At 45.9% G+C, this 25407-nt stretch overlaps 1 protein-coding gene across 2 annotated transcripts in view; it reads right to left on the bottom strand.

The window, feature by feature from the left end:
* The window catches only part of TRAP1 (TNF receptor associated protein 1), a 53422-nt gene that overhangs the window by 12994 nt on the left and 15021 nt on the right, over window positions 1-25407 (bottom strand). For both annotated transcript variants that reach the window (XM_081255277.1, XM_081255276.1), the window contains exons 2-9: window positions 10482-10646; window positions 9512-9594; window positions 8202-8342; window positions 3902-3973; window positions 3498-3658; window positions 2574-2683; window positions 1940-2013; window positions 984-1139 (exon numbers count right to left, since the gene is read on the bottom strand). In XM_081255277.1, the coding sequence (XP_081111403.1) occupies window positions 984-1139; window positions 1940-2013; window positions 2574-2683; window positions 3498-3658; window positions 3902-3973; window positions 8202-8342; window positions 9512-9594; window positions 10482-10646 (962 nt within the window). The remainder of the gene's footprint in view (window positions 1-983; window positions 1140-1939; window positions 2014-2573; window positions 2684-3497; window positions 3659-3901; window positions 3974-8201; window positions 8343-9511; window positions 9595-10481; window positions 10647-25407) is intronic.

Here is a 25407-nt window from a genome sequence, read left to right as displayed (position 1 = left end):
AGGGGCCCGGGGAGGCCGCTCCCACCATGGCTCCGGGTGGGGTAGGGGGCCCTCTCTGGGCAGCTGCCGCCCTCCCCATAAAAACAATGACTTACATGTCCCTGCGAACAGAGCCAAGCCTGCTAGGGGTCAGGGGTCAGCAATCTAGAGCACACAGGCCAAATCACCTGTTTGTATAGCTTAGGATGGCTTTTCCATTTTTAAATGGTTGAGGAAAAAGGCAAAAAATTACATTTCATGATACGTGAAAAATACATGTAATCCAAATTCCCATGTCTACAGTTTTCGGAACCCAGCCACACGTGCCCATCTCAGTGTGGCCCGTGAGCCTCCGCCACAAGGGCAGAGTCCTTGGTAGTACAAGGCTGCAAAGCCCAAAGTGGCTGCTGTCTGCCAACCCTGCTCTAAACCAGCGCCTCCCAAGCTGCCGTTGGCACACACACCACGTTGGGATCTTGTTAAGGTGGGAACTGACTTGGGGGGTCCTGGGCCCAAGCCTCTGCACTCCTCATGGGCCCAGGGGAGGCTGGGGCTGCTGGTCTGCAGAGCACACTCAGCGGGAGGGTAGAACAGCTCTTTCCAAGATGGGTAACAGGCGTGGGGCTCTAGTCAGTTAAAGCCAGGAAAGCAGGGTTCAACCCAAGCAGGTTTCCCAGCTGCAGGATTTGGTGGGGCCTTCATGGTGCTGCCCTAAGCCATGCAGAAGTAGGGAGAGCACACTGCATGGAGACAGGACACCTGCACCCGTCCACAAAGCCCAGGCCTGCCGGGCCAAACATCTCTCTGTTCAGCACCCCTCACTTCAACTTCTGTTCATCCGCTCAGACGCATAGGATTTTCTTTCGTCCTGATGCTGCTAAGGCAATTTTTGTGATGTCTGTGCTGAGCTGTCACCATTCAGGGGAAGTGCTGCTGGTGTGTAAACCCAGGGAGCAGCGGACAAGTCCCTGGCAGCCCGCATGGCAGGTCTGCGCCCGGCTCACCGTTTCCGGCACGTAGAAGAGGCTGCGGATGTTGAGAGGTGCGTCCGTCTTGTAGTGCAGGGTGTAGCGGGGCTTGTCATGGGCCTGAGCGATGTAGCGGTAGAATTCCTCGTGCTGACCCTCGCCCACATCCTTGGGGTCCATCATCCAGATGGCCTGGAAATGGAATGAACAGGGACGTTATGTTTCAGATGCATCCTCCCAACAACGCGTGGAGCTGACCTGGTGGAGCTCGCGGGGCCCGGGTGCTGGCAAAGGAGCCCTCAGCATGACTGAGGGTCGGCCTCCCGGGCCCTCTGTCTCCAGCCCCACCCTCTCCAGTGCTGGTCAGAGAGACACACAAAAGGCTCTGGGAACAAGCACCCTGTCCCCAGCACAGTGTCAGGAAGAGCAAAGCAGGAGGCAGGGTCTGGACGAGCCTGCATGACGTCATGACGCTAGCCACCAACAGGTGAGCAGCTCGAGAAACACGGTTGAGCCACGCGCCGGACAGTTACTGAGCCGTGAAAAGGAACAGAGCCCTGATACACCCCACAACCAGCGTAAAAGCCCTGAACACAGTAAGAAGCTGGACACAAAAGGCCACACAGTGGTCGACTCCATTTTTAGGAAACGCCCAGAATAAGCCAATCCAGTGGACTGGTTGCCAGGGGCCAGGGGCGGGGAGTGGGAGTGACTGCTGATGGGCATGGGGTCTCTTTCTGGGGGTGAAATGTTCTGGAACCGACCACGGTGATGACAGCATGACTGAATACACTCAGGAGCACGAAGCGTGTGCTGTGAAGGGTGACCCCCTGGTGCACATGGACCTGCCTGCACCCACAGATCTCGCCTCCCCCAGAACACCCAGTCCTGGGGCTCTGACAGCAACGCCCAGTCCCACCTCTGCCCCGCCAGCCTGACGTGGAGCAGCTCATCTCCACAGCCACCTGAGCCTGCAGGCAACCAGGCCTCACCTGCAGGGTATTAAGGCGCCTTCCGTTCAGGTACAAGGGGAAGCTGACAAATTTGCTGTACTTTGTCACCACATCTGGAAGAGACAGAAAAAAGCAATGAACACAGGAAGCTTCTGTAGTTGAAAGCTCTGGAAGGTGCTGCAGGGGTCACACAGCTCTGGGAGGCCTCGGCCCTGCCCTCCCCGCACACAGGGAGCAGAACTCACTCCCAAACCAGATCTCGAGGCCCAGGCCACCATGAGACACGATGCCTTCTTGGCGGCATAAACAGGGTTTCACGGGCTAACGTGACCCCTTGAAGAGCGCTGGGCACCTTCAGTAGCATCCAGTGAGACCTGGACAGAGAGGAGCGCCTCGCAACTGCACCCGCTCTGGTTATCCGGAAGCCTGGACTCAGGCTGGGTGGGCGGGCTGGCAACATCTTACAGCACAGGCAGGACGAGCACAGGACCCTGCGCCACCAGCAAGCGCAGTGGAGACAGTGCTGCTCGAAAGGAGGGCAAACCTGACCCTGCCCCAACCCACGGCCAGCCCTGCGCCTGCGACCCCCGCCCCAAAATGTCCTAAAACGCAGTGGCAGGAGGTACCGCACTGACCCACGCACACGTCCCCAGAGGCCCAGGCTCCTGCTCACCTCGAACCCGAGCCTCGCTGGTGAACTCTCTGCTGTCTGCCCTGAGGTGGATGATGATTTTGGTCCCGGTTCTAACTCCTGAGGCTTCGGCGATTTCAAACACCCCAGAGCTAAGACACGCGGGAGAAGGAAGGCGAGTTCCACCTGTCAGTGCTGACAAGTCCCACGTGGCAGGCAGGACTTGCATAGAAAGGAAGCTGGAGTGTCCCCCAGGCCATCACACCTCCGCCAGGGACAGTGGCCGCTGGGGTTGGGGCGCGGGGCTCCCCGCTCCTGAACACAACCTCTCAGTCTCACATTCCCCTGAAGCAGCCAGGTGAGCGCCAGACTCTGGGAAGAGACCCCCGTCCTGTGCTAACTCCAAGCGCTCCGGACCCCTGGCCAGGTGCCTCCTCCCAAGAGTAGAAGCACACGAGGGGCACCTTGTCGATTCCTCGGCCCTGGTGACTGTGGGCCCCACTTTCACTTTTCCTGCGGGAAAGCAGGATTCAGAAATGAAGTTTGGCGGCCTGTGAGATACACACTTAACCTTGGCTATGGTGGGTGCCATCCTCCACGAACAGTCAAGGTGTTCCTGGACATCGCAGGCCCAGGACACGGTGGAGACGGCGGGAGGTGGGGCAGCCAGGGAGCCAAACCCTGACCCTGACAAGGAGTCAGGGACACGCCCTCAGAACAAAGGCACCCGTCCCGGAGCACAGAGCGGGGACCCACCCGGCAAAAGAGTAACGGCTTCCCGAGTGTGGGGCTCAGGCCTCCCATGAAAAGCCCAGAACAGCGCGCTGGCGCTTTCCAAGGAGCCTAGCTTCCCAGACCAGGCTGCAAGCTCCAGCTGAGTCCCACTCTGCATGGCAGGCGACACTTGCCTCGATGGCCCCAAGGCCTGGGGACACTCCGTGTGTGACGTGGGACCTGCTCACTTACCCGTCTGAAAGCCACTGGTACCCGGGGCTGCCTGCGTCCACCGAGCGAGAATAGACCTCGACTCTGTCAGCCACCATGAAGGCCGAGTAGAAACCCACTCCAAACTGGCCGATGATCTTGCTGCTGGCCCCCGCCTGGCTCTGGAGCGCATCCAGAAAGGCCTGTGGGGCAAGACTGGTCAGAGGGGGGCAGCCCTGCCCCGGAGACCTGCCGACACAGTGAAATCCTGTGATAAAGGGTCCCCAATGCCAACAAGCTCGTGCCTGAGGACATTCCTCTGAAGCTGGTGTCCAGAGCATCTGGGACCTACCCTCTCTGGTCAGAACTGCCCTTTGAGGGGAGACCCTCGAACCTGAGAGGGGGAACAGCTGCAGCACCTGAGGAAAGGGCAGCGGGTGGCTTACCTTCGACCCCGACCTGGCAATGGTTCCCAGGTTGGACACCAGCTCCTCCTGTGTCATCCCGATGCCAGTGTCCTGAGGAGAGAGACAAGCTAAGCACCCAAGCGAATGCACCAGGGAGCCAGGATGGACGTGTGGGGACACCCAGCACGAGCACATCAGTTACACTTGCCAGGTGGGCCCAGCAAAGTAAGAACACTGTCACCAGAAAAGGCGAATTCCAGCCACGTCAGCCAGGCCTCACTGGAGAAAACCTCACTAGAGGATAGACACATAGATTAAAGGGACAAAACAGAGTCCAGGAAGAGCTGCACAGACATTGTCACGTTATTTTTGACAAAGGTTCCAAGACAAATCACTGGGGAAAGGAAAAACAAATGGTGCAGAAACAATGGGACAGCCACAGGCGAAAAACAACTCTTAGCCCTTCCCTTACATAAACACAAAATGATCACAGATCTAAGTGTAAGAGCCAAGGCTGTAAAACTTGTAGAAGAAAAGATAGGAGAAAATCTTTATCACTTTGGAATAGGAAGACTTTTTCGATAGGTCACTAAAAGCATGAAGCATAAAAGGAAAAAGTGATAAACTGGATTTCATTAAAAACTTCTGCTTTTCAAAAGCCACTACTAAGAAAATAAAAAGGCAAGCCACAGACTAGGGGAAAATATTTGCAAAAGTACATCTGATACAGGACTCGTATCTAGAATATACAAAGAACTCTTACAACGCAATAAAAAGACAAACAACCTGATTAAAAATGAGCAAAAATCTGAAAGACATTTCACAAGGAAGATACACGAATGGGAAACACATGAAAAGATACTCAACACCATTAATCATTAGGGAAATGAAAATCAAAACCACAACGAAATACACTGCTCACGCACCAGAATGGCTAAAATTAAAAAGACTGACAGTGACAAGTGTTGACAAGGATGTGCAGCCACTGGCATCCCAAATGCTGCCAGGAGTTACGCAGAATGGGACACCTGCTGTGGGAACATTTGGCAGTTTCTCATAAAGTTAAACAGACACTTTGCTTACAACCCAGCAATCCTATTCCTAGGTATTTACCCAAGAGAAATGAAAATATATGCCCACTCGAAGACTTAAATGTTCACAGTGGCTTATTCCTAACATCCCCAAGTGCTCACCAACTCGTGAATGGATACGTAAAACTGTGATGCCTCCACACAGCTGAGCACTTCTCAGTGACAGAAAAGAACAAACTACTGATACATGCAACAGCGTAGAAGAATCTCAAAAGCAACTGTGACAAGTGAAAGAAGTCAGACTCAAAAGACTACCTCCTGTGTAACTCTGTTTACATGAAATTTTAGAAAACAGAAAACCATAGTGACAGAAAGCATATCAGTGGTTGACAAGGGCTGAGAAGGGCAGGGAATACTGGGGTGATGACATCAGTGGTGTGGGTGGTCCCATGACCGTATATGTTGGTCCAAACACACTGTACACTTGAACTTAGGGAACTCGATTATATGTAAAAATCATATCTCAATAAAGCTTCTCAAAACAACAGCAGCAGCAAGCAAGGCACACACATGCACAGAGCAGAGCAAAGGAGTGAACAAGAGATCACCAGACACCAGCAGCAATTCTGAGAAGCGAAACCAGGCCTGCTGGGAAGAGGCAGAGTCCACGGAGGCAGGCCCTCCACCCCGTAGGATGCGCCCACAAGCCCCCTGCCGCCCCATACGCCCAGCCAGCAGGTCCTAGAGCAGCTGTCTCGGGAATGTGGTGGTCCTCAGGCCCACTGCCTGATGAACCCCACTTCTGCCTTTCTAACTCTTTGACTTTAAACTGCTCAAAGGTTACAACAGCCGCCAAAACTATTGCTGCGTCTAAAGTAAGACTGTTAATCCAAATACTGGGCTGTGATTAAAATATAGTACCACAAGGCTTCCCTGGTGGCGCACTGGTTGAGAGTCCGCCTGCCGATACAGGCGAAACGGGTTCGTGCCCTGGTCCGGGAAGATCCCACATGCCACGGAGCGGCTGGGCCCGTGAGTCATGGCCGCTGAGCCTGCGCGTCCGGAGCCTGTGCTCCGCAACGGGAGAGGCCACAACAGTGAGAGGCCTGTGTACCGCAAAAAATAAATAAATTAATTAATAAATTAAAATAAAATAAAAAATATAGTACCACATAATATTCAATAACATGGGGAAATATGCATCACAAGAGTATAAGTATAGTTAAAAGTGTGGGGCTTCCCTGGTGGCGCAGTGGTTGAGAATCCACCTGCTAATACAGGGGACACGGGTTCGGGCCCTGGTCCGGGAAGATCCCACATGCCACAGAGCAACTAAGCCTGTGTGCCACAACTACTGAAGCATGCCTTCCTAGAGCCCGTGCTCCGCAATGAGAGAAGCCACCGCAATGAGAAGCCCGCGCACCGCATCGAAGAGTAGCCCCTACTCGCCTCAACTAGAAAAAGCCTGTGTGCAGCGACAAAGATCCAACACAGCCAAAAATAAATAAATAAAATAAATAAATTTTTTAAAAATGTGAAGAGTTACAGCTGACTCTTGAATAACACAGATTTGAACTGTTCGGGTCCACCTATTTACAGATATTTTTCCAATAGCAAGTACTACCTACAGTACCACACGACCCACAGTCGGTTGAATCCGTGGATGTGGAACAGTGGGTACAGAGGAACTGCACAGGGAGACCTGCAAATGTGGAGAAACCGGGTATACAGAGGACAGACTAGAAGTTATATGTGGATTTCTGACTGTGGGGAGAGTCTGTCCCCGCCTCCCCAGTGTTATTCAGGGTCACCTGTATATTAAAAAATAATATATCATTTAAAAATCTGTTTAGGGGCTTCCCTGGTGGCGCAGTGGTTGAGAGTCCGCCTGCCGATGCAGGGGACACGGGTTCGTGCCCCGGTCCGGGAAGATTCCACATGCCGCGGAGCGGCTGGGCCCGTGAGCCATGGCCGCTGAGCCTGTGCGTCCGGAGCCTGTGCTCCGCAACGGGAGAGGCCACAACAGTGAGAGGCCCGCGTACCGCAAAAAAAAAAAATAAATTAAAAATCTGTTTAGGGATTCCCTGGCAGTCCAGTGGTTAGGACTCCGTGCTCTCACTGCCAAGGGCGCGGGTTTGATCCCTGGTCAGGGAACTAAGATCCCACAAGCCTTGTGGCATGGCCAAAAAATTTTTTAAAAATCTGTTTAGATATGTAGACTAATGCATAGGTCAAAACCCTAAATAGACACATACTAAAATGTCAACAGTATTTATTTTTGAATGATGCGGTGATTTTAAATTTTCTCCTCTTCGAAAAGGGAACCCTCTTACACTGTTGGTGGGAATGTAAACTGGTGCAGCCACTATGAAAAAGAGTATGGAGGTCCCTCAGAAAACTAGAGTTGCCATGTGATCCATCAAACCCACTCCCAGGCACATACCCGGACAAAACTATAATTCGAAAAGACACATGCGCCCCTATGTTCACAGCAGCACTATTTACAATAGCCAAGACATGGAGACAACCTAAATGTCCGTCGACAGGTGAATGGATAAAGATGTGGTGGATATATATATATATAGAGAGAGAGAGAGAGAGTATACAATGGAATATTACTCGGCCATAAAAAAATAATGAAATAAAGCCATCTGTAGCAACATGGATGGACCTAGAGATTATCATACTAAGTGAAGTTAAATCAGAAAGAGAAAGACAAATACTATATGATATCACTTACATGTGGCATGTAAAATACAACACAAATGAACCTATCTATGAAACAGAAACAGAATCACGGACATAGGGAACAGACCTGTGGTTGCGGGGCAGGTTGTGGGGAGGGATGGAGTGGGAGTTTGGGATTAGCAGATGAAAACTATTATACACAGGATGGATAAACAACAAGGTCCTGCCATATAGCACAGGAAATATATTTAATATCCTGTGATAAACCAAAATGGAAAAGAATATGAAAAAGAATATATATGTATAACAGTCACTTCATTGTACAGCAGCAATTAACATTGTAAATCAACTATACTTCAATAAAATTTAACAATAAATAAATAAAACGTCTCCTCTTCTGCTTATCTGTATTTTCTAAATTTCTAAATTTTCTAAATATTGAATGAGTGTTTTTATAGTAAATTAATAGTAAAGGTGGTCAGCAGGTCACCAGGAGCCTAGAGCCATGACGAAAAGGCAGCCCAGCCCGTCCCCCATCCCAGTGGGTGGAGAGGCCCTGGCGGTCGCCAGCATGGGAGGCAAGGTGGCGTGCCCCGCGTCGGGACACTTGGATGAAGTACCTGGATCGTGATGGTGCCTTTCTCGGCATCAGTCTGCAAGTGAATCTCCATTTCCGGTAGCGTCTGGCCTTCAGACACCAGCTTATGACGCAGCTTTTCCAAGGCGTCGCTAGCATTGGAGATCAGCTCCCGTATGAACACCTATGGAAATGGAAAGAAGATGCCAACGCTGCAGGACCTATTTGGTTATAGCAGCATCTGCAGCAACTGGTACAGGCTGAGAGAGAAATGCTACAGAACTGTTTAACCAGAAAGACGTCCTGCTCTCCTCAAAGGCAGTTTCTCCAGGGCAGCTCACAGAACGCTTGAAGTTAGATCACACTGCCGTGACCCAACTTTATGTCGACTCTGACTCTACTGCTCCTTCCTCAACATCAAACCTGGAGTTAGGTGTCAATCTGTTAATTCTAAACAGGACCCTGTGAGACAACTTCTTTCTCAACTCTTGCCCAGGATGTCAAAATATCCTCAAAACATATTTTTTCTACTCCACAAAGGACTCACTGACTTCATTTAATCTCATCACAAACCAGACCTACCATGTTCAGGAGAAAAAAGGGCCACAGACCCAACTACCAACCCGTGTTTGTAAAGCCCTTTACCTGCGGCAGACCTTCCACTTACAGTCAGACGCAGCACATGGGGAGAGGGAAGGAGGTGTGACCTGACCCCAAGAGAACAGAAGCCGGATGTCACGGGGACATCTGAATATAGAATTTAACAGGACGAGACCTGGAAATACTCCCTGGAAAGTCCTTTCATTTTGGAAAATTGTGCTTTACCCTTCTCAAATTCTTTGCATTTTAGCAAAAATGAGCATGGAAACGATGGTTCACCATGGCTGTCACCCTTGGGCTTCATCATTTCGAGCTTCATCTCCTCCAAAAGGTCTGCTCTGCTCCACACTGGGCCGGGGTCTTCCTCCTCCAGCCCCGACACCCCCACAGACCACAGGTGGCGATGCCAAGTGACGAGGGGCGTGAACCCAGGGCCTCTGCGCACATCGACAACACCACAGAGATGGACCTCAGCAGGACCCCACGGCAACACCTGAGGGACTTCTAAATTATCAGCAAAATTCATTAATTCCCAGGTTCAATCTGGCTCAAAGAATCACCTGCATATAGTTATCCATAAAACCCAACAGATTTTGGTAAAAATACTCTCACTGGTAGCCAAGATGAGGACCTGTCCAAATTTAATGCATTTTCACAGCTAATGTACTAGCTGGCACCTCCCCAGAATAGCATAGAAACAGTCTCGCCAAAAGAAACCTTGCGAGCGCTGGGAGTGATTAGCAGGTACCGCACCTCTTTTTCTGAGTACAAGGAACGGGCAACGATGTCCAGAAGCTTCTTTGTCTCAGCCTGGAACTCATGTTTGGAAACAGAACCTAGTAATGAATCGCAGACACAACCAATAAAGTTTAATGTCTTTTTTCGTGGAAGAATATGCTACGTAAAACATTCAAAAAAATCTTTAAGGTAAGGAGTTTTAAACATGTTTCAAAACAGCGAACAAAAAAGAAAGAAAGAAACCAAGTGTCTGGGGCTCAGGCAGGGGGTCTTGGGAGCGGAACAAACCAGTGGTTCTCTCTCCCCGCAGAAAGGGGCATAAGGGCACAAGCCCTCACCTGCCTCCCTCCCCGCAGCCCGCAGGCCTCAGGTCGGGCTACCTCCAGGGGCTGTCGAGGCTGGCACTCTACCCAGTCGTGAGGCGAGCTGGCTCTAACAACCAGACCCTGGATTCTATTCCTGAATACAGTGGTTTCCAAATTGATCATTTAGAGAGCAAAATAACAAGAAAACCTCACTTCTCCTCTTAACCCAAACATCAAATATTCTGTTGTCGTCTCATTTGAAAGCCAGAAATGGACCCACTGCAGGACTGGCTCTGGAGATTGCCTTTCACACTTGCCAGGAATGAAGGACAACCCGGAGTGCAGTCCTTCACCGGCGGGGCCAACACTGAGTTTACGTCCTGCTTCCATGATTATTAGCAGATGTGCCGTGAATCACCACTTTAAAGGGGCCCCGTGCGAACTCACGGGTGACCACCAGAGGGGGCAAGATACGCCAGGATGGAAGTCAGAAGTTCCTGAGAAGCCGGAAACGCAGGAGGCATTGTTTTGGGGAACCCTCCCTCCAACCAAGACCTTCCATCGTCTGAAGCGAGTGGGTGGCTCTATCAATCATTGCTTCTGCCTCAAAATCTTCCCCTCATGAGCCAGCAACGAGCCAACAAAGACTTCCTGGACCCAAACGCAGCTACACACAGTACCCTGCACGGTCTCCGAGCTGCTGATGATGGAGTGCAGGGGCTCCTCCTTCCGGTCCTCAGCAGCATGGGAGCTGAACGGCTGTCCAACGTGGGAGCTTGAAGCCAGGCTTTGCCTGAGACTCCAGGACTGGGCTGGGGGCCTCCAAGGACACAGAACTGGTTTTCCTGAAAAGACAAACGTGAGAAAGAATGAGAGTTAATAAGACTTCAGAAACAGAAAATCCTAATTTGTTCACGTCTGGCAGATGCTAACGTGGAATTCTTTAAGGTAGGCTGTTGCTGGAAAGACCCAGTGAAACCCAGGAGAAATCAGAAGTGACAAATGCTGTGCAGTTAGCTGGTATTTTGGCACGTAGTTCTGGTAACATATCCTCACACGTGGCAAATACCAAGAACATATGAGAACTTGGGGCAGAATCGCGGGAACGAGCAGGGGACTTTTGACATCACTTAGCACTTACGTCCCCCAGTGAGATCGTGCACAAACCCATCAAACCCACACATGCCTCAGTGCTCACAGCCCCTCCCGGAGCCGGAAATAACGACAGGCTGGCCAGTCTTCTTACGGTGTAACTAACATGGAAAAAGGGAGAAAAAATACCCCTAAGAGGGAGCCAAATTTTAAAATGTTGATGTTCTCAAACAGTCTCATCATCTTCTAAAGAATCTTCACTGATTCTTTTCCTTTCCTTTTTTGTCCAAAACTGTCAAAGAGTTTTTTTAATTAGTGTATTTAAAAACTGCAAACCAGGGAATGATCCCCTCTACTTTGCAATCAGGAAGGGGATTCACAATGTCTCTTGAGTTGCTTTTCTGTAACTTCCTGCTCAGCACAGTGGACCAAGAAACCACTGCAAGGGAAGAAGGAAAACCCTTCCATTTGACACTGCTGGCCCCAGCCTGGTATGGTTGACAGACGCTACAGAAACACATGCAGAGGGACGTCCCTGGTGGCGCAGTGGTTAAGACTCTGCGCTCCCAATGCAGGGGGCCCAGGGTTTGATCCCTGCTCCGGGAACTAGATCCCACATGCATGCTGCAACTAAGAGTTCACATGCTACAACTAAGGAGTTGCCTACCACAACTAAAACCCGGCGCAACCAAATAAATTTAAATAAATATTAAAAAAAAAAAAAGAAACACGTGCAGATACCTCCACTCTAACGGGCAGGATGGAGCCAGTCCTCACCAGCAGCCCCTGAAGACACTTGCCGGGGACTGGCATTGTTCAGTAGGTACTTAAGGCCCGACCTTTTCAAGGATACAGGTCAGACATGCAAGACACTCCATGTGAAAGTCTAGGCCATAACAAACTGCAGCTGCCTGTTATGTAACTACATACGTGTGACAGTCAGAAAGGAATGATTTAGAATGTCCAGAAATAACTTGTAGGTTTAAAAATCAACATATTGACTTCCACATTCCTACAAGGTATAAAAATCTGCCTTTTCTTTAAGCTTATTCTTGGATTTATAAATAACACGATGTTAGCCTTTACCTCTATGCAGAATACCTTTAAAACTACCCCATTTCAGAAAATATTCAATTTCCAAACAATCTAAATATTGATATTTAATTCTCTGGCCTAACTGTATTGTTCACCTTATCCATACAGCTTTAAAAACAAAAACAAAAACAAAAAACCCACAACTGGGGTATTTCTTCTGGAATTAAATGGTATTTGGTTAGAGGGTTTAACAAACAGTCTGCACCAGGCCAGGCAGGGGTGCTGGGGTCCCTGTGATCCCAGCTGGTGCCCTGATGCAGGGCGAGCGATGCCAGTGGACTGTGGGCAACCCCACGCTGCCTCCCCTCCCAGGGACAGCGCTCCTGGCCACATTTAGAGACATAAACAGGTTCCCCACAAAAGCTGGGAACCCTCTGCTCTAAAGTACGGTAGAACTTCAGAATGAAATCAGTGAGACTGGGATAAAGGAGAGATGTTTGAGGGATGCAAGACCCGGGTTGGGCCTCAGGACGGATTCTGGATTCTAGTTCTCCATTGAACACTATTCTGGACGTGAAAGTGTTTGGGCCACCAGAACTCAGAGTGATGGGGGAGGTCCCCCAGAAGAAGAGGGGCAGAAAGCTCGGTAAGCACGGATTGGTGGTGTTCCTGACCATGCCTCCACATAAGCCCGAAGATGCTGAAAGCATTTTAGAAATTCTTACATCTAATACTCCTCTTACCATGTCTCATCGGCAACCACTCCCTATCACGTGGCCTCAGGAAAGGACACAGTGGGGAGGAGGGGATCATACTGAGGCTTCTTCCAACGGTGATATGCACGAAGCACTTATCCTTGTCCCCCCAGACCTCCCCCAGCTCTCCCGGTCCAAGGCCTTTGAGCAGGTCTTCCTGCCTGCAGCACTGTTCCCTGCAACCCATCCCTTAAATTTCAACATGTTATTCTTCTGACACCAATTCCATCTTGTTGTTTCTGATTTCTGAGGACTTATTCCTGAACGCAACCTCATCAATTCCAAATGCTTCAGGCTGGTCTTCCAGGCCCTCCACTAAGCAACACCCCAAACCTCCGGAACCTCACCTCCTTCCTCCCCAGTCCAGCAGGCCTGCTGACGCCCCATGCCCTGGAAGAAGGACTCCTGACCCGCTCCACTTGCATACATTTGTTGAACTGACCCCTATCCCCACTTCCTGTCCTGCCCTTCTGCTCATGGTCCTTTCCTCGCCATCTGCCTTTCAGTCCCATCAGGGAAGAACAGGTTGCGCTTCCTCATGGTTAGCTGTAAACCATCCCTGCCCCAAAGGAAACCAGAAATCACACAAAATAGAACAATTCAGAGGCTAAGGGCTCCTCTCATTTTCAGACTCCTTGAACTAACTGTTCTAAACTTGCTCTCATATGGGGGGGAGGGTTTACTGGATTATGGCTGGCACACTTTTTTATTTCCAGTCTTCTGTGTATAAATATTTTAATCAACAACACATCTTAGGGACTTCCCTGGCAGTCCAGTGGTTAAGACTCCACACTCCCAATGCAGGGGGCCTGGGTTCGATCCCTGGTCAGGGAACTATATCCGTCATACCGCAACTAAAAAAGAAGCTGCATGCCACAACTAAGACCCGGCACGACCAAATAAATAAATAAATAAATAAATAAATAAAAACCACATCTTAGAGATCACTCTGTTTTAGTACATATAAAGCTGCTTATTCTTTTTAGTGAACAAATAATATTCCACTGTAATGGATAAGTATTTAACTAGTGCTCAACTGATGGATGTTTAAACTGTTTCCAGTCTTGTGCTGTTAAAAATAATGCTCCAAAGTGATAAAGAGTTATCTATTGATTGCATGCTTACCCTTCATGGAAGAAAGGAGATACAGGAAAATATCCATGTTTCCACTATTTTGTGCAAAAGAAACAGGAAGGATAAATGAGAAACTAATGAGATTGTGTATTCATTTGCTAAGGCTGCCGTAACAAAGTACCACGGACAAGGTGGTTTACAACACAGAAACTTAATCTCTCACGGTTCTGGAGGCCAGAAGTGGAAAACCGAGGTGTTGGCAGGGCTGATTCCTTCTGAAGGCTCTGAGGGACAGTCTGTCCACGCCTCTCTCCCGGCTCCTGGTGTTGCCAGCAGCCCTGGGCTTGGGGCTGCTTCACTCCAGTCTCTGCCCCTGTCATCACATGGTCCTCTGTTCCCCATGTGTGTCTCCTCTGTGCCCAAATTTCCCTCTTCTTAAGGTCATCAGTTATACCGGATTTGGGGCTCACTCTAATCCAATATGACCTCATCTTATTATACCTGCAAAGACCCTACTTCCAAATAAGGTCGCATTCACAGGTGAGGGTTTGAACGTATCTTTTGGGGGCACACAATTTAAGCCATGAGAAATTGGTTACAAGGGCTGTTAAGTTCCTGGGACTGCTGTGGCAAAGCACCACAGGCTGGGCAGCTTAAACAACAGAAACTTATCATCTCACAGTTTTGGAGGATAGAAGTGTAAAATCAAAGTGTTGGCAGGGCTGGTTCCTTCTGAGGCTGTGAAGGAGAATCTGTTCTATTCCTCTCTCCCAGCTTTGGGAGCCTCAGGCATTCTTTGGCTTAGAAGTGACCACCTTCTCCCTGTGTCTTCACATCGTCTCCCCTCTGCTCGTGTCTGCCCCTGCGTCCAGATTTCCCCTTTTTATAAGGACACAGTCATATTGGATTAGGGCCCACCCTAACGACCTCATCTTAACTTGATCTTCTGCAAAGACCCTATTTCCAAATAAGATCGCATTCACAGGTCCTGGGGGTTAGAATTTCGGCATCTTTTGGGGGACACATGATTCGACCCATAACAGATGTGTGGGAAAAGAATGGAGAAAGAAGGCTGGGAATGGCGTAGCAGAGCTGAGGGGAACGTGCATTTCTGAGTATCTCTTTTCCCTCTGACTCTTAGAACCATGGTAATGTTTCACATACCCAAAAAGTAAATAGTTAAGAGCAACCAGGGTGTGTGGAGAACATAAAACTAAATACAAACAGTAACAAATGTGCACAACTATATTATGAATAACATAACTGCCCTGAAAGAACCTAAGTGACTTTAGAAAAGAGCACTTGGGGAAAAAAAAAGGGTCACCTTTGCACAGGTGACCCTTGAACAACGGGGGTGTTGGGGCACAGAACCCTCTGCCCCACCCCCCGTGAAGTTGAAAATCCAGGTATAACTCTGCAGTTGGCCCTCCAACACAAGCATATCCACATCTGTGGATTCCAACCAACTGCAAATTGTGTAGTACTGCAGTACCTACCTAGAGAAAAAAATCCACGAATAAGTGGACCCTCACAGTTCAGACTGTATTGTTCAAAGGTCAACTGTATATTGTAAAGCTGGGCTCAAAAAGGACAGCATACTATTACTGTAGCAGAAGCAGTAGCAATTCTCAAACTGCTCTGTGTATATACTAAGATCAAGCAAGTGAGTACACTGTGACTCAAGTCAGGAGAAAGGAGTCAGGAAAGGGCAGGGGGAGGCCAGGGTGAACTGTGCTGTGCTGCAAATGGAGGCATCAGTGTCAGTGTAGAAATAAACACCGAGGTGCATACACGTGTGTGACAGTGCACACACATGCATACTTCCTGGCTCTGTCCGGGCACACCTGGCACCAGGGAGAGCACCCGTCTCGGACCTGCCACTCCAAAGTCCCACATCCCAGGAAACGCCTTCATCCTGGGCAAACTGGGTTGTGTGGTCACCCTCCCTGGCACCCAGATCTTTGGTTTGTAAATACCATTCTCCAATAAAAGGAATCGAGGCCACTGGAGAACACACCAGATGAGCCCAGAATACCTGTGGTGCTAGAAAGTGAAGGACTCACAGATGATGGGACGTGCCGAGAGGGCACAGGCTCTGAGCGGAAGGCGCTCCTGGTGGCAAAATCTAGGACAACCTGAGCAACAACATAATGACAGTGGGGGACTGTCAGCTGGTGAACAAAATAAATATAAGTCCACACCTACATAAATAATACATAAATGGAGGAGAAAGGACCTCTTCCTTGTAGTAGAATTACAATTAGTAAATGTATAAGGAATGATGGAAATAGACAATCACCATCAGGCAAGCACAGTAATAGCTGTGACAGGTACAGATTGTTGACTGGACGTTCACCAGAAACAGAACATCTGCAGAATCTCAAAGAATCCCCTCTCTTGGTTTCAAAGAGAGAAACAGTACTTTACGGTGAAGTAAGTGGCAGATAACCTTTAACTAAGCGACTGCAGTCACCATCATCAGGAATGAGATGTGTCCACATCCTGCAACTCCTGGTGCACATCCTGGTGGGGTGAGAGGGCACAGCCTGTTTTCTGTTGTGTTCTCGCCAAAACCACATCTTGATCTAATCATAAGAAAACACCAGACAAACCCAAATATATATACACAAAAGTGTCAAGGTGCTGAAAGACAAACACAAACTGAAGAGACACAAGTACAGGATGGAGGATCCTGGGCCAGCAAAGGACATGGATGGGAAACCCAGCTAAAGTCAGGTAAGACCGGCATATTACCTAGTACTACTGTGTCACTGTTATTACAGTTTTCAATAATTATACCATGGCCACGAAAGATAGTAATATTAGGGGAAATTAAGGAAAGGGGAAGGGAAGACTGAGTACTATTTTTATAACATCTCTGAAAAGTAAAAAGTATTTCAAAATAAAAAACAGGACCCTAAGGAATATTCCTATACACGTGTCATTTCATTTATGCACAAGTATACATTTGAGTACACATCGAGAAGTGGAATCATCAGGTCCAAGGTTATGTCCAATTTAAACTGTGGTCAACACAGCCAACTCACCCTCCAGAAACTTAATCAGTTTACATTCCCACCATCAATATTATGAGAGTGTGCATCACCCCACACTCTTGCCAAGATGGTAATGTTATAAAACTTTTGGATCTTAGCTTATCAGTCAGGTAAAAATTTTACTGTAGTTTTCATTTATATTTTTCTTATTATAAGCAAGATGGAGCACCTATCCACATTTTAAAATATTTTCTATTTCCTTTTACGTTAATGGCTGTTGATATCCTCTGATCATTTTCTATTTTCTTATTGATTTGTAAGAACTCTTTATATATTAAGGAAATTAGTCTTCTGTTTGTAAAGGACTTCCTTGCTCCAAGATTAAACACAATTTTCCCGTGTCTTATTTTTCCTATTCCTTTTGCTTTTTTCCCCACTTAATACTCACAATACTTTTGAAAGGATTTAATATGTTGTTTATTATGGGAATAATATAAGTCCTCAGAGTTGGGAAAAGGGAAAAAATAAGCAATCCATATTTTCAACCACAATTTTAAGACTTTCCATTACATTCCAAGATTATATTAATCAACAGCACTATCAAGAGCAGATTTGATTTCAGGTTAACTGAACTTTCTACAGTAATTTTAAGAATAAACAAATAGTGCAGGAAGTCTGCCTGAACCAGATACAAACACACTATCTGCACAGTATCTGTCCTCATGTTCCCCCTACACCCTAAAGGAAAAACCACAAACCTCAGTGTCAAGCTACAATGTCTTAGTATTAATCTGTTTGGTGGTTTGGGGTCACAGAATGGGAAGCACTGATAGTTTGAATCTGACAACACACACACCTGCCAGTGCTCATGCTGCTTCCTCTACCTGCAACTTCTTTCCATCTGACCTGCTTCAGGATCCAGTGTAAGGTCCGCTCTGCCACCAGGCCTTCCCACCCCCCACCACAGTACACAATAATCTCTCCCTACTATGAATTCAGAGCACTTGTTTTCCATGCTACTAAATTAAAACTGCTGTTACAAGCCAGCTTGTGGCATTTCTTCTACTATTAACTTTTTCTTAATATATAACATCTCACCAAAGTAGGGCAGGAACAAGCTTATATTTCTTAGCATCAAACTCTCTGAAGGCAAGAACAAACATATTTCTCTGTATGCCAAAGCATCTGAGGCAGAAGCAGCCTTTTTTTTTTTTTTTTTACAATCATGAAACTTTTTATCAGCATAAATATCACTATACTCAATCAGAAGCCCATTCAATCAGCCAACAGATGGCAGTAGTGATCCACAAGGCCATTTTAACTAGTAAGCATAAATTAAAAATGCAACTGCCAATAGGGGCCTGCTAAGGAAGGCACATGAGTCAAAACACAATGGGTGGGCTTCCCTGGGTGGGCTTCCCTGGTGGCGCAGTGGTTGAGAGTCCACCTGCCGATGCAGGGGACACAGGTTTGTGCCCCGGTCCGGGAAGATGCCACATACCGTGGAGCAGCTAGGCCCCTGAGCCATGGCTGCTGAGCCTGCATGTGCCGAGACTGTGCTCCGCAACAGGAGAGGCCACAGCAGAGAGAGGCCCGCGTACCGCAAAAAAAAAAACAAAAAAAAAAAAACAAAAAAAACACAATGGGTATGTTCTTTTGCTTTGTTTTCTTAAGAAAAAAAAAATCTTTCTTATCTATCAGCCATAGTTCTTACTATGGTTTTGCTTCATAATGGCATCCTAAGTTATGTACCTTAGATACAGACACATTATTTTAAGCTATGAGAAATATGCTGATTGTTTCTCTGGAATTACATATTCCAAATGGGCAATCTTCCATTTTCTCAAGTGTGATATGGATAACAGCAATTTCACTTTTCGTCTTTATTATACAGAGTGCCACTTCCTGTATGGCTGAGGTGTATCCTACCAACCAAACCTGATAACAACCATGAACACAGGAACAACAACAAAAAGACTACCTGAAGGCTCTGGAAAATCAACAAAAGCAGGCAGATTCTGGAGAGAAGATATTTGGAAGAAAGGAACAGCACAGAATGAGGGTGGGTTCAATGAGGGGTGGCTAAAACTCTAAGAGAAAACACACACAATGTGCACTTTTCTGGCCTGAAGAACCAGAGGAGAGATTTGGAAAACCACAGAATATGAAAAGTGAAGGGAGGAAATCCCAGAAACGCGAGTCAGAGATAGGGAGCCCCCAATTTGGGGAATAAATTCTTCTAAGTCTCTGGCTGACCTCCTGAACCATGCATATGTGGGGCCAACTGCAAGCAGCCCAGTTAAGGAAAAAAGTCAAACTGCTGCCTAAGAGAAAGTGTTTGCAGCTGGGGGCCAACCAGGTCAATACCCACCTTTAAAACAACAACTACTCTTCAGAGGAATATAACAGAATCCAGAGGTTCCACAAGGCAACATCCACAATGTCCAGGATGCAATAAAAAGTTACTCAATATACAGAGAATCAGGAAAATGCAACCCCTGCTAAAGAGAAGTGTCAATCAATGGAGACTGGTGCCAAGAAGATCCAGATGTTGGTATCAGAAGACAAGAGTTTTAAAACAGCCATTATAACAATACTATATGACATAAAGTAAAATATGCTCAAAATAAAAGATGAGAAATCTCAGAGACTGGCTATAATAGAAGAACCAAGTGGAAATCCTACATACAGAAAATACCATGTCTGTACTGGGCATATACCCTCAGAAAACCATAATTCAAAAAGAGTCATGTACCACAATGTTCATTGCAGCTCTATTTACAATAGCCAGGACATGGAAGCAACCTAAGTGTCCACCGACAGATGAATGGATAAAGAAGATGTGGCACATATATACAATGGAATATTACTCAGCCATAAAAGAAACAAAACTGAGTTATTTGTAGTGAGGTGGATGGACCTAGAGACTGTCATACAGAGTGAAGTAAGTCAGAAAGAGAAAAACAAATATTTTATGCTAACACATATATATGGAATCTAAAAAAAAAAGAAAAAAAATGGTTCCAAAGATCTACGGGCAGGACAGGAATAAAGATGCAGACGTACAGAATGGACTTGAGGAAACAGGGAGGGGGAAGGGTAAGCTGGGACGAGCGAGAAAGCGGCATGGACATTATACACTACCAAATGTAAAATAGGTAGCTAGCAGGAAGCAGCCGCATAGCACAGGGAGATCAGCTCGGTTCTTTGTGTCCACCTAGAGGGGTGGGATAGGGAGAGTGGGAGGGAGACGCAAGAGGGAGGAGGTATTGGGGTATATGTACACATACAGCTGATTCACTTTGTTATACAGCAGAAACTAACAGACCACTGTAAAGTAATTATACTCCAATAAAGAAGTTAAAAAAAAAATACCATGTCTGAAACTTACAAATTAACTAGAAGGCTTAAAAACCAAATGGAGACAACAGAGGAGTCTATGGACTTCAAAATAAATTGACAGAAATTATTCAATGCGAAACAGATTAAAAACAAATGAACAGGGTGTCAGATATATGTGGGACAACAGAAATAAGTTTAACATACATGTAATTGGAGTCCCAGAAGGAGTGGAGAAAGAGAATAGGGCAGAAAAAACATTGGAAGAAATAATAACTGGAAAATTCCCCCAAAGCTGGTCAAAGACATATATTTACAGATTCAAAAGTTCAATGAACCACTAGCAAGATAATATCAAAGAAAAACACCTAGGCACATCATAATCAAACTGCTGAAAACCAAATAAAAAGAGAAAATCTTGGAAGCAACCAGAGAAAAACAACACATTACATGCAGGAACAATAACTTGAATGACAGCTAACTTTTCATCAGAAATAATGGAAGCTGAAAGACAATGGTACAACATCTTAAGTATTAAACAGCATATCTGCACTAAAAGAAACGCTACGGGCTTCCCTGGTGGCGCAGTGGTTGAGAGTCCGCCTGCCGATGCAGGGGACTCGGGTTCGTGCCCCAGTCCGGGAAGATCCCACATGCCGCAGAGCGGCTGGGCCCGTGAGCCATGGCCGCTGAGCCTGCGCTCCAGAGCCTGTGCTCCGCAACGGGAGAGGCCACAACAGTGAGAGGCCCGCATACCGCAAAAAAAAAAAAAAGAAATGCTACAGTTCTTCAGGCTGAAAGTAAATGATATGAAATGGAAACTTGGATCTTCAAAAAGGAATGCAGAGCATCAGAAATGATAACCTAGGTAAACACAAAAGAATTTTTCTCTAATTTCCTTAAAATATATACAGCAATTTAAACCAAAAATTAAAACATTATCTTGTGGGGTTTACAACATATGTACAGGCAATACATAAGACAAATGTAACATAAAGGATGGTGTGGAGGGAGTAAATGCACCTATATAGTTGCAAGGCTTTTAGTTTATATGGTATATTACAATACTAATTCTAAACAGACTATGAAAAGTTAAAGATGAACATTACACTCTCCAGAGTAACCAATAAAAAATGATGCAAAGAGGTATAGCTAAAAAAGCATTAGTAAACTAAAATGGAATTCTAAAAACTATTTACTTGATCCAAAAGAATACAAGAAAGCTAGAAGACAGGGAAAAATGAGAGGGGACAAATAACATAATGGTAGAGATAAATCTGACTATATCAATAATTACATTTTAGGTCAATGGACTAAACACTTTGATTATAAAGGCAAAGACTGTCAGAATTGATAAAGCAAGACCTAATTATATGCTGTCTATAAAACAATCACTTTAAATATAAAAGCACAGATACACTGAAAGTAAATGAATGGAAAAAGATATGCCACATAAAAAGTAAGCATAAAAAGGCTGACAGGACCAGATTAGATCAGACAAAGTACACTGCAAAATAAAAAGTATTACCAGAGAGGACTCCCCTGGTGGCACAGTGGTTAAGAATCCACCTGCTAATGCAGGGGACACAGGTTCCATTCCTGGCCCAGGAAGATCCCACATGCTGCAGAGCAACTAAGCCCAGGTGCCACAACTATTGAGCCTGCACTTTAGAGCCCACAAGCCACAACTACTGAAGCCTGCATGTCTACAGCCCGTGCTCTGAAACAAGAGGCCACTACAATGAGAAGCCCATGCACTGCAACGAAGAGTGGCCCCCGCTCACCGCCAACTAGAGAAAGGCTGTGCGCCACAACAAAGAGCGAACACAGCCAAAAATAAATAAATAATAGGGAAACATGAACAAATTTATGCCAAGAAATTTGACAACTTATATGAAATAGACAAATTCCTTGAAAAAAATTATCCAAAATGACAGATGAAACAGAAATTTTGAATTGCTTTATATGTAATAAAGAAATTGAATTTATTTGCAAAAGTATTTCTGTAAATAAAATTCCAGGCCCAGAATTTCTACTGAATTCTATCAATCACATGAGGAAGAAGTAACATCAATCTTACACAGTTTCAGAAAGTAGAAAAAGAAGGAATTATTTCCATTCAAGTTTTATGATGACAGCACAACCCTAACATCAAAAGCTGACAAGGACATCATGCACACACAATAAAAATACTACACCAATATCAATCATGGACACAGACATGGAGGTCCTTAATAAAATATTAGCAAGTAAAATCCATTAACATATAAAAATGATACTACATCACAACCAAGCAGGTTTATCTGAAGGATGTAAGGCTAGTTTAGCACTAGGCAGACCTTGGAGATATTGCAGGTTCAGTTCCAGACCACTACAATAAAGCGAGTACCACAATAATAAAATCACACAAATTTTTTTGGTTTCCCAGTGCATATAAAAGTTATATTTACATGATACTATAGTCTATTAAGTGTACAACAGCATTATGTCTAAAAAAGCAATGTATACACCTTAATTCAAAAATACTTTATTGCTAAAAAATGCTAACCATCATCTGAGACTTCAGCAAGTCATAATCTCTTTGCTGGTGGAGCGTCTTGCCCTGATGTTGGTGGCTGCTGACTGATAAAGGTGGTGGTTTCTGAAAGTTGGAGTACCTGTAGCAATTTCTTAAAATAAGACAATGATGAAGCCTGCCACATCAATCTCCTCCTTTCACAAAGGTTCCTCTGTAGCATGCAATGCTATTTGATAGCACTTTACCCACAGCAGAACTTTCAAAACAAGAGTCAGTTCTCTCAAACCCAGCCACTGCTTTATCAACCGAGTTTATGTAATATTCTAAATTCTTTGTTGTATTTCAGCAATCTGCACCAGGGTACATTCCATCTGAAAAAAACACTTTCTTTGCTCATCCATAAGAAGCAACTCCTCATTCGTTAAAAGTTTTATCATGAGATTTCGGCAATTCAGTCACAACTTCAGGCTCCAATTCTAATTCTGGTTTTCTTGCTAATTCTACCACATCTGCAATTACTTCCTCCACTGAAGTCCTGAGCCCTTCAAAGTCATAGATGAGGGTTGGAATCAACTTTCTCCAAACTTCTGTTAACGGTGATACTCTGACCTCTTTCCATGAATCATCAATGTTCTTAATGGCATCTAGAATGGTGAATCCTTTCCAGAAGGTTTTCAATTTACTTTGCCCATATCCATCAGAGGAATCACTATCTATGGCAGCTACAGCCTTACAAAATGTACTTCTTAAATTAAAAGACTTGAAAGTCAAAATTATTCCTTGATCCATGGGCTGCAAATGGATGATGTGTTAGCAGGCATAAAAACATTAATCTCACTGTACGTCTCCATCAGAGCTCCTGGGTGACCAGGTGCATTATCAATGAACAGTAATATTTTTAATCTTTTTTTTCCCCAAGCAGGTTTCAACAGTGGGCTTAAAATATTCAGTAAACCATGCTTGGGACTTCCCTGGTGATGCAGTGGTTAAGAATCCACCTGCCAATGCAGGGGACACGGGTTCGATCCCTGGTCTGGGAAGATCCCACGTGCCGTGGAACAACTAAGCCTGTGTGCCACAACTACTGAGCCTGAGCTCTAGAGCCCGTGAGCCACAACTACTGAGCCTGCGTGCCACAACTACTGAAGCCCATGCACCTAGAGCCCGTGCTCCGCAACGAGAAGCCACTGCAATGAGAAGCCCGCATGCTGCAATGAGGAGTAGCCCCTGCTTGCCGCAACTAGAGAAAGCCCATGTGCAGCAACAAAGACCCAACGCAGCCAAAAATAAATAAATAAAAAATTAACTTATATATTAAAAAAAAACATGCTGTAAACAGATGTGTTACCATCCAGGCTTTGTTGTTCCATTTATATAGCACAGGCAGAGCAGATTTAGCATAATTCTTAAGGGCCCTAGGATGGTAAATGAGCACTGGCTTCATTTTAAAGTCACCAGCTGCATTAGCCCCTAACAAGAGAATCACCCTGTCCTTTGACATTTTGAAGCCAGGCATTGACTTCTCTCTAGCTATCAAAGTCCCAGATGGCATCTTCCGATAGAAGGCTGTTTCATTTACACTGAAAATCTGTTGTTTAGTATGGCCACCTTCATGAATGATCTTGGCTAGATCTTCTGGGTAACTTGCTGCTTCACCTTGCACTTGGATGTCATGGAGACAGCTTCTTTCCTTCAGCCTCATGAATCAACCTCTGCTAGCTTCAAACTTTTCCTCTGCGGCTTCCCCACTTCTCAGCCTTCATAGAACTGAAGAAAGGTAGGGTCTTCCTCTGGATTAGGCTTTGGCTTACAGGAATGTTGTGGCTGGTTAGATCTTCTATCCAGACCACTAAAACTGTCTCCATATCAGCAATAAGGCTGTTTTGCTTCCTCTTCACTCATGTGTTCACTGGAAGAGCACTTTAACTTCCCACAAGAACTTTTCCTTTGCATTCACTTGGCCAACTGGCACAAGTGGCCTAGCTTTTGGCCTGTCTCGGCTCTGGACATGCTTTCCTCACTAAGCTTAATCATTTCTAGCTTTTGATTTAAAGTGAGAGACATGCGACTCTTCGTTTCACTTGAACATTTAGAAGTCATTGCAGGTTTATTAATTGGGCTAATTTCGATATTGTTATGTCTCAGGGAATAGGGAGGCCCGAGAAGAGGGAGAGGAATGGGGGAATGGCCGGTCAGTGGAACACACAACACCGATCAAATAAGTCTGCCACCTTATATGGGTGTGGTTTGTGGTGAGCAACATCAAAGATCACTGATCAAAGATCACCATAACAAATATAAGAATAATGAAAAGGTCTGAAATACTGGGAGACACAGAGAGAGGAAGTGACCAGATGCTGCTGGTAAAATGATGCTGATAGGCTTGCTCAACGCAGGGTGGCCACAAACCTTCAATTTGTAAAGAAAAGCAATATCTGCAAAGTGCAATGAACCAAAGCACTATAAAGTAAAGTAGGCCTGTAGACAGTCAATCAATATAATTAACTATACAGTACAAAAAAATAACAACAGCAAAAGAAATGGTACTAACGGGCTTGGAATGAAGGAGTAGTTGACAGCATGCGTACTACAGCAACCTGTAGAGGGCCAGCCTACCTGCAGGAGGAGGAAGCAGATGCTATAATATTCTAAGAGATTGTCACCACTGTGGAATGCAGGCCAAGATTCTCAGAACTTTTAATTTTTCAAAAGAAATAAGAAACTCAAATATTTATGTCAAATCTGACTTCAAATGCTTGCAATTACTCTTTTTTTTTTTTTTTTGGCTGTATTGGGT

This window comes from Mesoplodon bidens (assembly GCF_964165515.1).
Source record: "Mesoplodon bidens genome assembly, chromosome: 15".
NCBI lineage: Eukaryota > Metazoa > Chordata > Mammalia > Artiodactyla > Ziphiidae > Mesoplodon > Mesoplodon bidens.
The sequence above is the reverse complement of the archived record's forward strand: the minus strand, read 5'-3'. Positions and strand labels throughout refer to the sequence as shown.